Raw genomic sequence first — 13294 nt, 5'->3', positions numbered from 1 at the left:
AGTGATCCTGACCATTCTTGAGGCTCATGCCAGTTTTCTAAACAATAGGCAAGGAAACAGTGAGGCTGCCTGGAATCATTTTCTGTCTCAGCACCATCCTGAAAAGGGTGTGTGAAGGATGCCAGAATATTTACATTCTAGAGACAGTACACTGAACCTATTCCCATCATCTCCATCACTTTAAATTCCCAGGAACCTTTCCAGATTTCTGCCTTTCTCATTCAGCAATCTCTGATCCCTACTCTTCTGCCCCAGCTGAAATTGAGATTACCATGGTCTTGTTTCCTTGTGTTCCATTATGAATCAGTTCCAGCATGAGCACTTAATTCATAACAGCTATGGCACCCATTGATAGGTCACATGCCCAGTGACTCTTTTGCAATATTTAAGAAATATTTATAGAAGCAGACCATTAGAACACGCTTCAACTATGAAACAACTTTAAATCAGATTTAAAGTTAAGTTTAACCATGTCTGTAGGAAACAAGCACAGCTAGGCAAACAGGAAATTAAACTGCTATGCTAGCTTGCAAAGTTAAAAAATTAAACTGACTTGCTATTTACACATGAATGATACAACACTAATTACCTCTTCACTACATGTCCTCAAATTTGCAGGATTTTGCACAGGAAAAACACAAGCAACAAATGACAGCTAGTGCTTGTTTTGAGAGAAACAAGTATGATTTTATCTAAAGATGGGAAGTATACAAAGAGCCCTTGGGGAACACACTGCCCTGCTGAAGCACTGACCGTCAGGACATGCCTCTCCCTTATTTAGTGAGGGTAACTGGAGTGCTTTCTGGTTTACTTATACATCAAGTCCTTTTTTGTGTGTGCACAATTCATAACAGAAAACTAACTAGAGCTTGATCTTTCCTGCATAAACAAGGCAAGCGTGTGAATGCATGTGTCTGTGCATAGGAAGGAGGGAGATTGGAAAATTCTGACAAGAAATCTTCAATCTCAACTTACTGCTGTTTATTTTGAGTTCTAAAATGATCAAGTAGAAAAACCACCAGCATTCCTCTGGAGGGAAGAAATAAAGCTGTGGTTGTTGCTCCGTGTCCTGTGTGTTTGCTTGTTGTTGCTTGACGAAAAGTAACGAGAGTCAAGTTTCAGGTCTGCTTTAGCACCAGAAATGATCTCAAAACTCGGCTTTGACAAAAGCAAACAGAAAATGCGCTCTCAGATATAATACAACCAGGTTTTATTTAAGTTCTCTCTTTTTTCCCCCCACACTGGCAAAAGTTCAGAGGGAGTTTAAAGTTTTGTAAACATTTTAACTACCCCTCTTCCCCCCTTTATGAATTTACAAAGCAAAGGAGACAGGGAGACCAGATTTGCAACAGTTCCAAGTCTCTCCATGCTACTGGATCCAAAAACTATATACAAGTCTGCAGCAGTCTCTGTATAGTTACTGTACATATCTGGGGGAGAGGGGGAAGAGAGAGGAGGAGGGGAGGGTGACCCCAAAAAATGAATAAACCAAACGAAATAAAATCCAAAGCCAAACTGCTCTTGAGCAACTCGAGTGGCTTTCTTCAGGCAGTGATGACAGAAGGGCAGCACCCTTCATACAGCTCCACCAAAACTGCAGCATTTCTCCTACAGGCATACTGCAGCCCTCCAGGAATAGAAGCTGGGACCAGGGGATGTATGTTGAAGCTAAGTGCATTTGGCAAGTTCAGATTGATGTTGATGTTTCTCATTTTTTCTTAATTTAAATCTCTTTTGGAGAAGGGGAGTTATGTTCCATAAATATTCATAAATGGGACCTGAAATGAAGGGATGGATATTAAGTAAGAAGGTGTGGTAGGTAATCAGGGTTACCACTGCACACCTCACTTTCCTTTTTCCTTGGTTCCCAGGAATTCAGTTGCTGTCAGAAGTCAGGTCTCTGCCTCTTAGCTTGAATGCTGCTGTAATGAAATGCTGAATCACTGCCATATGTAGTTAGCTGAGACTGTTAGGGATACAGATGTGGAAACCAGTATCTACCCCCATGCAAAAGATACATATGGGAAAGATCCTAGCTATCTCTGAAACGAGACAAAATCATGGCAGAAGAGCCCCAGATAAACTGGTCTTATCCCTCTGAAGGTACTACTGAAGGGAGTAAATTCAACCTGAAAGAAAAGAGATCGAGACTTCCCCTTCCCCAGATTAAGAGTCCTCGTTTGTCCAGGAAGGCTGGAGTGTGCTGGAGGGAGCACTCCAGTAGCTTTGACATCACCACCTACTGAAGACAGACTCGAGCTTTCCCTCCAAAAGTAATGTGCTGAGAAGGGCTGGCAGGGGGTGTGCAACATCAAACCAATCCAAGCTAAATTCTGCCCACCACCACCCTCTCCTGCTGTTGCCAGTTCTCAAGTTAGCTTATGAATGCAACTCCTGGATGTGGAGAGCACCGCTTGCCCTGATGGAGCACTGAAGTCAGTATCTGTGTGGCATTTTGGTTTTGACTGACATCTGTTAACCACAAACTCTCTCCATGATTGCACAAGTTGGATGTGGTACGAATAACCAGGAGAGGGAAGCTACCGTTTGCAGAATCCCAAATGATTTTCCAGAGAAGTCAACAGAAGAAATCACAGCACAGTGAAAGCTTGTGGGTCACAAGCAGCCTTGTTGTGAATGAATACTATCTCCCACCCATTTAGGAGACAGAACAAAGTTGTCCTTAGGCTGACAGCAACGCCAATGACTGTGCAGTCCTGGGCGGAAAGGGTTTGTCGGGACTGGAAAAAGCAGCCTGAGATGATTGATTCTGTGATTCACTGCAAGGCAAAGAAGAATGCAAAGTGGAGAAAGAACTGCAGCCAAAGACGGAGAATCCATGGTTAACAGATGCAGGAAAAGCCGGTCGATCTGCACATGCTCAGTAGTCTTCCAAAGTCTCTATTTCTCCCATGTTGAGCCGCTCTGATGAGGCATTCACTGAAAACCCTGTAAATCAAGAGAGAACCAGTGTGGCATTATCTCTAATATAGTATATGCAGCAGCTGATTAAGACAGGAAATTAATAATACACATACAATTAAAACTGTAGGGAGAATTTACTAAAATAGAATATCACTACCCAAATTGGAATATGATGAGGAAACACAAGCTATTACTTAGTACCAGAAGATTTTCAGTGATGAATCATCAGAAGTTAGGCTTTAAATTTCATTCAAAAGATGGCACTTGCATAATCACTGTGTCTTAGCACCAAGTTGGGGAAGTGACTGAGCACTGTGTCTCACAAGGAAGAATGCGTAAACATCAAATAATCAGTAGTTGCTCATCACTGTGGTCACCCTGCTGGGGTCACCTGACCCCACTTGTCTATTCTGCCTGGTGCAGGGGGCTGGACCCGATGGTCTTCTGAGGTCCCTTCTGGACTTACAATCTCTGAATCACTGTAGTGAGTGGTGAAGGGAACAGATGGCTGGTACATGGGTCCAGCACCATTCACACTCATCCCTCAACAGCATTTAAAGAGGGAATGAATTCAGTCCAAAGTGACATAATTCACTTTTACAGCTAAGAGTCTAATGGAAACAACATGCAGATTTACTGGCAAGAGCTCCCAAAATATTTGTGCTATTTCCATTTCTATTCAACCACTACTGTTTCTCAGAAGGTACGGACACATGTCTATTTGGAGCCATTCCAAAGGGCAGCAGCCATTATGTTTTTAATTGTTAGTTGTGGACAATCTGGGAATTAGAAAAAAGTAGCAATACTGCTCCAACTTTAACCTTGAATGAAGCAGTGTTAAAGTTGGAGCAGTTTGCTACATTTGCCTTTGAGTGACGCACCTGCATACAAGTGACATGTTTTATCTTCTTGAAATTGCATGTGCATGAAAAGCAGGAGTCAGCAATCTATAGCCCAGGGTCTGGATACAGCCCACTGAACCTTTTGATCTGCCTCTTGATCTGGCCTTTGGCAGCAACCATCAGCAGAGGGCTCTAACAGAGGGGAACTTGTTCCCTGCCTCACCAGCTGGGTGGCATGAGTTCTGGTAGTGGGGGTCTTTCCACATGCCATGCCACAATTAAGGCACCAGGGGGGCAGGGGAGAATGGCAGCAGAGAGATCCTACGAGGTAGCGTACTAGCAAACTTTCACTGAGTTAGGCTGCCAAACTCCTATACAGCTTTTTAAATAGACAGTCCTCAGACTTACGACACAATTGGTTCTTGAAAACCACGACCTTGTAACTCAGAACCAATTTTCTCATAAGAAACAATGTTATAAATGGGGGATTGGTTCCTGAACCAAGGCCTTGGATACCTTATTTTCAACAGAAATACCCCAGAATTTTGTACTCGATCAATTATAGATGAGTAATATAGCTGCATTAATGTACAGTAAAAGTTCAATTATCCAGCATTTACAAGCCAGCATGCTCCACTAACCGGCATGCCCGCTTGTAGGATAAAGTGAAACTGGAAGTACCCACCATGGCACTTCTGGTTGCTCCAAGCCCCCATGGCCCGGGGGCATAACAGGCTGTGTGGGGCTGTGTGGGACCTGCCTCCCTGTCGGTGGCGATGCCACAGGAGGGGCAGAGGGATGCCCCAGACGCGGTGGGAGAAGCGGCAGCCAAGGCCATTTAATTAACTGGCATATTTTGTTATCTGGCATCCCCCGTTCCCAGGGGATGCTGGATAACAGAGCTTTTACTGTATTTATATCGTAAATAGCACTCATATTGATCTGGAAGGACTTCTTTGAGGTGACTGCTGGACTTTCTGAAGGGCTCTTGGTTGGACTTTTTGAAGGGTTCCTGGCTGGAGTCTTCTCAGGAGTTTTGGCTGCAAGTTTTTCTGGACACTTAAAGTGTCCAAGCAAGTTTGGATGGGAGATGAGCGACACAGCGAATTTGTTCGCTGGCGTGGTGTCGCATCAGATCAAGCATTGTAAGTCGAAACTGACGTCATAAAGTTAAAACAGGATGTCAATTTATAAATGTTGTAAGTGCAAAATGTTGTAACTTGAAACACTAAGTCGAGGACTGCCTGTACATATTTTTATTTATTATACATATTTCCCCTATTTTTAGTCACAAAAATAGGCCATTCAGAAGACAGTGGTCTACTGGCTAAAAATGAGTCAAACGGGGAAGCAGGGAACTTTTATTCCACAATTCAAACTTTTCCCTTATAAAGAACTCAAATAAGGGAACAAACTGGTGGGGAACTGGGCATGTAATGGAGATCTCATCATCACAAGTATCAACCACCAACTCATTAGGTATGACAGTACTTGTACAAAAAACACATAGGACATTCAGTAAGTGTGTGCATAGTACAGTGTACAAGCTGTGAAGGGGAAAGTTAGTGAAGGGTGCAAAGACCATGCCACAGAAAGCATAAAAAGTGTGAAAAAGTTCAGAGCAGGTTTTTCCAGCTTCACTATAGAAAATGCAAGTTATTACAGGACAAAGTAAAGAGCAACTCAAGCACAGGAAAAAAAGGAAGCCGCTTCAGATAATGGAGACAGAAGAAGATGAAATTCAAGATACTAGCAAGATTTTTGTGCCTTAGAAATTTTAGTGGAATGATTTTAATAGTCATGAAGAAATTATGAGAACAGGAGTAGAATGAGCTTTACTCAAAAAGATGAAAGACTTAGGAAAGAGATGGTCCATGAATTCTGTGTACAAGTCACCTCTGCTGATGAAGAATAAATATCATTCCCAATTTACAAAGAGGAACTAAGGCAGGAAAATTAAATGATTCAGGCCAGAACAGGACAGTGTCAGACCAATGCCAAATCCTGCACTTCCAATGTATATGATCCAAACTGGTAATCAGCCTGGTTACGTCTGCCCCCTCAAGAGTTTTATTTGTCCATTCTGACTAGAACATTTGATTTCATGCAAACACCAACATCATCGATCGTTTGCATTTGCTCTAAGCACAAAATTATAAAAAGGTTTTTAAAATAAGTATTTAAGATATGACTTATATATTGCAGTCAAGTAATTAACAGCTAAGTAGAACTAAATGGGCACTAACCAACTACCCAACTTCAAGTTAGCTCAGCTTTCTGAACCATATGTAATATTCCCAGAGAAGAATTTAATCTGTGATGTTAAAGGGGCTTTTCTCGTTATCAAAAATCTGCTTTTAATTTTGATTAAATGCCAATTTGGAAATAAGTGAAGATGAGGGGACAACTAAAGCTACTAATTGTGATTTAAGGCAAAAAGAACTTTAGTGGGTTTTTAAAAATGTCTGGAAATATTTGTTTTTGTTTTGCAATATGCTTTCATATCTTTCCATCTGTCTCACCTATTCTCATTCTTAAGAAAATATGATTAAAATTACCATACCATGTGAAAGAACAAATTTATGTGAAGACATATTGACCACTTTTGGGGGCATTTTTGAAGGAAGGGTAAAACATCAAATTAAAAAAAATATTTTATCCTTAAGACAAATCAGCTCCTCCTGAGATGTCAAAAGATACAGATAATGTTGTATATCTGATGCTTAGGTAAAATCTTGTGGAGTTCAAATGTTTCAAAGTAATATAATTTTTTTAACAGCCTAACTCTGCAAGGCTTTTCTTGGACATTTTCAACCTACTTTCAAAGTGAGTAGTTCTAGGACTGTCTCAATGTGACATCAAGAGAACAAAGCTGCTCCTCAGAACCACAAGTTGCAAAAAACATTGATTTTGAAGAATTAGGTATTTTAAATTTTTCTGAAGAAACAGATTCTGTCTACTGCAATTGCCAGCAAAGATCATGCAAAGGATTATAGTTTGCTCTTCAGAGAGTCCCAACTTACCACAGTGTTTGCCAAAAAGGTTTCAATGCTTATTTTCCCACCTCTACTTCTATAGAATAAGTAAAAATATACATGGTTCCTTTAACGAAACAGGGAAGTCTCAGTGATAATTGTATTCCTCACCTCCAGACCTCCTCAGACAGGTGTAAGGGCACTGGACAGGAAAGTCTTGCAACATTCTTTAAATAAGCAAATTAATTCAAATTCTAGGAGACCCATTCCAGAAAGGCTTCAACCATTTTTCTTGCAGAATTTAGATATAAACCAAACATGTCCAAATCCTAAGATTCTGGGGCATTACCTTGAAACAACCTCAGTTTTGAAGTAGCAGTTCTTACCTAACAAACTGGGATCTGCTCGAACCATTTTCTGTTTCTTCTTCTTCTTCCCGCTCTGCACAGCCTCAAAGTTGGATTGCTGGTTGTTGCTTTGATTGGTCTGAAAGACCGAATGCAGTGCACTATGGTTCATTCCCCACACTGAATCCTGGAAAACAAGCATATACTAGATTGTAAAATGCAACCGAGCTTTGCCTGCTTGCTGGAAGTACTTTGATGATCCCAAGTCACTTTCAATGACGCAGGTAGAATTAGCAAGTCTATCAATCCATCTAATACACTTACATCCATTTTTTCCCTGAAACTAATCCAGTAGTATGAAGTTATTTATGCAAGGTTACACACCGTTAAACTACTAACAAGAATTAGGTATAGTCTACAAGATTTCACAATATATGCTTCCTTTTTTGCATTCAAGGCTATGTAAGTTCTCACTATCCCCCCTCCACACAATACTAGAGATACAGACTTACAGTGAATCATGGCACTGCCTTCACAGTCTCTAGAAAGAGCATCAATATACTTCAAAGTTATAGAAAACAGGTTGGGAAAGGACCGTGAAGCATCTAAGTCTAACCACCTGTTTAAACCAGGAAAACGTCAAGCAAATGTGCACCTGTTGTTGCTGCTGCCGTTGCTGACTGGCTTTCTGTTTGGCACGGCGCTCAAGAAACTGCTTGGCAAATTCCTTGGCTTCAGGGGTATCTCCAAGGTAGGCTCTGATGTAATCATGGACCTCGTATGGAGATTCCACTTCCTTCAGGAAAGAAACAAACGTGGGAACTGCAATACGAGGGGAAGAAGATGGACCATGAGAGAGATGTGTGCAGATGTGTGAGTGAGCGTGCAAAAAACAGATTTTGGACTCTTTTTTCAAATATTTGACAACCTAGCAGCAATGGAATACAGCTCTTCATGTTAAGCTATCAACAGCAAAGCCCCAGCAATGTAATGCTGCATCATTCCATAGGTGCAGGAAGGGAAGACAATCTCATCATCCTTCTCCTACCCTCCATAATGTGGAAGAAAATTAGGTCTACACTCAGACAAGTAAATTAACTCACCAGCCTCCTAATGGGAAGTTCCTAAACACAGTCCTTTTGAAGCAGAGCTAATAAAAGACCCACACAGGTAGTCAACTATCCTCTGCTCTAATGCTGTAATCAATATAATTTATGACTGAAGTATCTAAAAGCATAGCTCCTAAAAAACTCATGTTCCAAAAATGCTTTAATGGGACAGTTAATTATTCTGCAAGTATTTATAACTAGGTTAATTTTCTTATAATTGCGTTGTATCACTTTCACTGAAACATCTGTGAAGGTTTGGGTGACTCTATCCACAATATTTCCCCCAGGGAGAATCGTGAGGCAGAGAATACAGTGCAACTTATAGCAATGCCATTTCCCAGCCACTTATGCCAGCTTGCTGAATGCACCAAAACACTGTCTTTGTTAATGAAGAGTTGTTTTTCTATAGAACTCCACATTTTCTCTGCATATGCTAATGTGGTCTTCTTTCATGTAATGTTACATAATATAACTGCCATTCCTTCCAATTCTTACCATCTAAATTATTGGCTGTGTTGAGTGCATGAAGCATCTGTTCACACCACTGAGTAAATCCATCCTGGGCTTTATTAACTCCTTGGAACAACTTCAACAGCTTCTCCTCTTCTTCTACTTTCTTATTCTGTCTGCTTGTGATACCTACAGATTTGCTGAGACAAAAAAAAGAACATAATATTACAATACTGGAATTAGCCAAACATTTACTAAGTGAAAAAAAAAAATCAGGCAAAATTCTAGTACACAGCTAACAAAAGTCCTTTGATTTAGGGAATGGCTAGTACTGCTCATGAGGTCAAATGATTTATCAGATGTTAAAATAAAAAAATGTGACTCTAAGGACAGCCCATAAGGTGCTGGTTGCCAAACTATTTTAAAAGATTATGATCAAATGCAATGAAGATATACATTTAGTAAAAGATCAGTTCCAGACTGGCAACCCTATACTAAAAGATCCTTCCCCAACTCCTACCTGAGGCTGGCATTGCTCTTGTTTTTGTTGGTCGAGTTACGAGGTCCCACTTCCTTCACTGCATCATCCCAGAATCCCATGTTCGAGTTTTTGGAATCAGCATTACTCCAGATACTGCTGACTAAGTCAGATGCCCACTGGTTGCTGGGATTAGTGTTTAGAGAGCCCCACACTGAATTCCCAATGCTGGTGTGCAGGTTAGAATGCTGCTGAAACAAAAGAAATGAGAGCTTACTGGTTAGCAACAAGTCTGAAGGAAGAGTAGCAACATCCAACAAACCAAAAGTAAAGGTGGGATGAGAGGAACAGAGCATGTGACAGTTCCGCAGGCAGTAGTTAGGTAACAAAGATAGGCACCGTAGTATTGCGGACTCTGTTTGGCTGCTGGTGCTGCTGTTGCTGCTGCTGTTGCTTCTGCATCTGTCTTGCCTCTTCCTGCTGTATCTCCAGGAGAGATTTGGTAGTGCCTGTTGGTTTGGTGACATTACCCCATCCCGACAGTTTCTGCTGCTGCTGCTGTTGCTGGAGGGCTTTCATTAGTTCACGCTGCTGGCGCCTTTGCTGTTGCATACAAAAAAAGAAACATCAGAAGATGATCACAATTCAGGAATTCTGATTCCAGGCTCTGTTAGTTTTGAGCAGCACTACTACTGTGCTTCTAGAAACATCAGTAGAAGCACAAAAAGATGCACACTAATTATATCTGAAAAGAAACCCTTTCATAAACCCATGATGCAACTCAATGTCTCAGTCTTATGACCCAAGCAGTCATTCATCCAATTTCTTATTACTCACTATCTTAAAACAAGTCTCACTATCTTAAAAAAACCTCACACCACTTTTTTTTGGCTGTACTCTTAGGCATGACCATGAAGCAAATGAAAGCAGACTGGATAAAAATTATGCAGCATCATTTTCTATTTTTATTGCGTTTCGAGCAAAAGATAAATTTGTAAAGACTGGTTGCATTCTGCTGGCTGCTTTCAGTTCAAATGGAAAAACCATAAGAACTGCCATCAATACTGATGTGTTTGGCACAAAACTTCACTTTTACAAATTACTTGCCCACTAAATCATATCACTGAGTTACCCATTTCTAACTACTGATTAAATATGATTTAAGTTGAATACTATCAGCTCCCTTTCTGAATAAAAAACAGCAACCTCCACAAAATCTTCCTGTTTCAAAGTTTGGCATGTGGAAGGAAAAAATAGGGATCAGGGTACAAGAATTAGACAATTTTTCTTTCTTCACCAGAGTTAAAAAAGTAAAAATCAACAGAGCTTTGATTTCATAAGGTGAAATACTCCAGAACATAATAAGTATAAAAATAGTTCCTAAATCTCCAAAGACATTAAGTGTATCATTAGGTTTCTTTTGTTTTCAAGAGAAAAGCCAATCAGTGATATAATTATTCTGTATAGACATTGATATGGTATTGATAAATATCTGAAAAACATTCATAGAACAATTCAATGATTCAATGAAATTTAGCAAAAGGCTTTTGGGTGGGCACATGTCCTCCCAAATTTTAATATCCACTTAGTCAAGAGTTAGTTATTAAATTAAACTGGCTATGTCAGACCCTCACAGGCATCAAAAGGATGCTTCATCATCTAATTATTCTAATGCTAAAAAAAAAAAGTAGGAAATAAGAGATTTTAATGAAAGATTATTCTGATGCCTAGGAACTGAAGAGATATTAATCTGCCTCACATGTTACAAGAGACAAGTGAAAGGAAAGACTTGGTATTAACTTTCACTTGTGTAGAGACATCAGTTTGTACCTTTGTCAGGATTCACTGCACACAAACAACATGGGTAGATATTAGCTTTGTATCTAACAAGGTTCCAGAGCGGAAGTGTCTAGCCATGGGGTTTAAGCCAGGATATGAAAACAAATTTTTTTCCTCCGTCAAAAAACTAAGACACTCCTCTGCTTTGCTATAATAGAGTTAAAAGCCCAGTCAACAGGTTACCCATCCATCAAGGCTTTTTGCCTCTGAATGCAAATAATTTATCAGTATTCAGGTCCTGCAAGCATCTGTTAAATTCTTGTCTTTTCACGTACTGAAGAGATCACAGATGCTGTTCAATTCAGAAAGTATTGGGGAAGAGCATTAGGGAAGAGGTTCATTACTAAGAAGTACAGCTTATCTGCCAACATGCTTTAAATACAAACTCTTGTTTCACTCCCCATCAGATATCAGCCCAAAATACTTGTCCAGGTCTTAACTTCTATAACTTTTTGCTATCATAATTAAAACTCTATTCCTTTCCTTTGTTGATATTTAAAAAAAAATCACTGTTAAAACACCATCTTTTTAGATATTGGAACACTCTCATTCAAAAAAAATTTAATGTGCAATGGATACAATATAATTTGAGCTGAGTGAGTTTGGAAGGATTAAGTTTCTGCTAGTAGAGTTCCCAATCTCATCTGAAAGTATTTCTGCAGAAGCTGAAATAATTCTGGATCTGATGTACAGAACTGCTTGGTCTCCCTGAATAGCGAGACCTTTGTATCTTTTGAGTGGACTTGCATAGAAGCAAATTTCCCCTTGAAACACAGACCTATCTTGGTTATAGTACTACAGCCACTGCACACATGAAGCCCAACACTTATAGGTTGGTCTGTCAACTTTTCAACCAGATAAGTAAATGTCAGACATTTCCATGACAAAACCAAGATATTTAGAGCAAACAAATACTAAGGAGAGTTCAGTTACATCTTGAAGTGCTCTGAAAATTTTAATCAGAGTTGAATGGAATAGACTCATATTTTACAGCATTTCTAAGAACCCCATCTCAAACATAACCTGCCTCAAAGTTCTATAGTCTTCATCTAAAAGTGAATTTACAAACAGTTTTGATGCAGCATTTATTTGAATAAGAATCAGTATTGCCTTCTAAGTTAATCAGTCATCCACTGGAAAATTTTGCACATATTGAGTAGATACCTGTAAAAACTAATTCAAGCTGGGCTTCTTTACACCAGAAGGAAAGATGAGAATTTACCTCCTCACGAAGCTGCCGCTCTCTCTCTTCTTCAAGCTTTTGGATTTCTGCCAAGGATAATGTGGTCTGGGACTGACATGCTCCTGAATTTGATTGCTGACCCCATGTCGAAGATGAAGGAAGCTGCGAACAAGACAAGCTAGTAAGAATCCTTTTTGAACTAATATACAATGTCAACATTGTTCAGGAGACAATTCTCAGGAACCCACTGAAGAAAGGTGATATAGTTAAAGAACCAGCTTAAAGGCAACATACCATATTTATTTGATTCCAAGATGAAATAATTTTCTCATTCATCATGGGGAAAATGAAGGCTCATCTTTGACTTGAGGACCTGCAGGCAGTGCTGGGTCATGCAATGTTTTCTGGTTCATCCTAATTCCTTTATTGCCCTCTAGCTCCTGCACTACTCCTTGGCTCCCTGCTGAGCCAGGGCATGGTTGAGAAATCAGCCCAGTGCCATAGAACAGACCGAGCGCAGATTCCCTCACTGCTCTCTAGCTGCAATGCTGGGTCCTGCTGCTTTCTGTCCCTACATGTATTTCCCACTGCTCTGTTGCTCAGCAGGGCGCCAGACAGCTCCTCTTGCCTGAGTCTCTCTCTTTTCCTTCCTGTGCACTTGTTTTAATATTTGTGCTCCCTTATGTCTTTTGTACTTCACTCACTGACACTGCTATTCCCTCTCTTTTTCTATCATGTGGTACCTTCACTCAGCTCCTCTCTGTTCATCCCAGTCAACTAAATTCCTTTTAATCTAGTTCTGTGGACTGTCAAAGATGTTTTGTCTACACATATTAGATAAATGGAAAAAGAAAGTAGAGCATTACCTTCATTTGTGCAAGTTGTTGCTGCTGCTGCTGCTGCTGCAACCGCCGAAGCGCCTCCTGTTGCTGCTGCCTCTGTCTCATTATTTCCTTCTGGCGCTGAAGTTCCAACTCCTTGCTCTTTCGCTCTTCCTCTTCGAGCCGTAACCTAGCTGCCTCCTCTTCCATGCGCAGCCGATTTTCTTCAAGTCTACGCTGGGCCTCCTCCTCTTCACGGGCCCATTTGGCAGCCTCCTCTTCCTTCCCAGGATACAAAAAATAAAGAGTAAAGTCTCTAAGAGGC

The 13294-nt window shown here is 40.3% G+C and overlaps 1 protein-coding gene across 9 annotated transcripts in view; it reads right to left on the bottom strand.

The window, feature by feature from the left end:
- Window positions 1-1188: 1188 nt before the first annotated feature.
- The window catches only part of GIGYF2 (GRB10 interacting GYF protein 2), a 124530-nt gene continuing 112424 nt past the window's right edge, over window positions 1189-13294 (bottom strand). For 6 of the 9 annotated variants that reach the window (XM_014598843.3, XM_014598851.3, XM_014598866.3 and 3 more), the window contains 8 exons: window positions 13015-13251; window positions 12188-12310; window positions 9526-9729; window positions 9169-9377; window positions 8694-8848; window positions 7745-7911; window positions 7129-7276; window positions 1189-2949 (listed from right to left, as the gene is read on the bottom strand). In XM_014598843.3, the coding sequence (XP_014454329.1) occupies window positions 2882-2949; window positions 7129-7276; window positions 7745-7911; window positions 8694-8848; window positions 9169-9377; window positions 9526-9729; window positions 12188-12310; window positions 13015-13251 (1311 nt within the window). In that variant the 3' untranslated portion in view covers window positions 1189-2881. The remainder of the gene's footprint in view (window positions 2950-7128; window positions 7277-7744; window positions 7912-8693; window positions 8849-9168; window positions 9378-9525; window positions 9730-12187; window positions 12311-13014; window positions 13252-13294) is intronic. The other 3 variants (XM_014598847.3, XM_006261805.4, XM_014598877.3) reach the window with 1 other exon arrangement.

This window comes from Alligator mississippiensis, chromosome 7 (genome assembly GCF_030867095.1).
Source record: "Alligator mississippiensis isolate rAllMis1 chromosome 7, rAllMis1, whole genome shotgun sequence".
Taxonomy (NCBI): domain Eukaryota; kingdom Metazoa; phylum Chordata; order Crocodylia; family Alligatoridae; genus Alligator; species Alligator mississippiensis.
The sequence above is the reverse complement of the archived record's forward strand: the minus strand, read 5'-3'. Positions and strand labels throughout refer to the sequence as shown.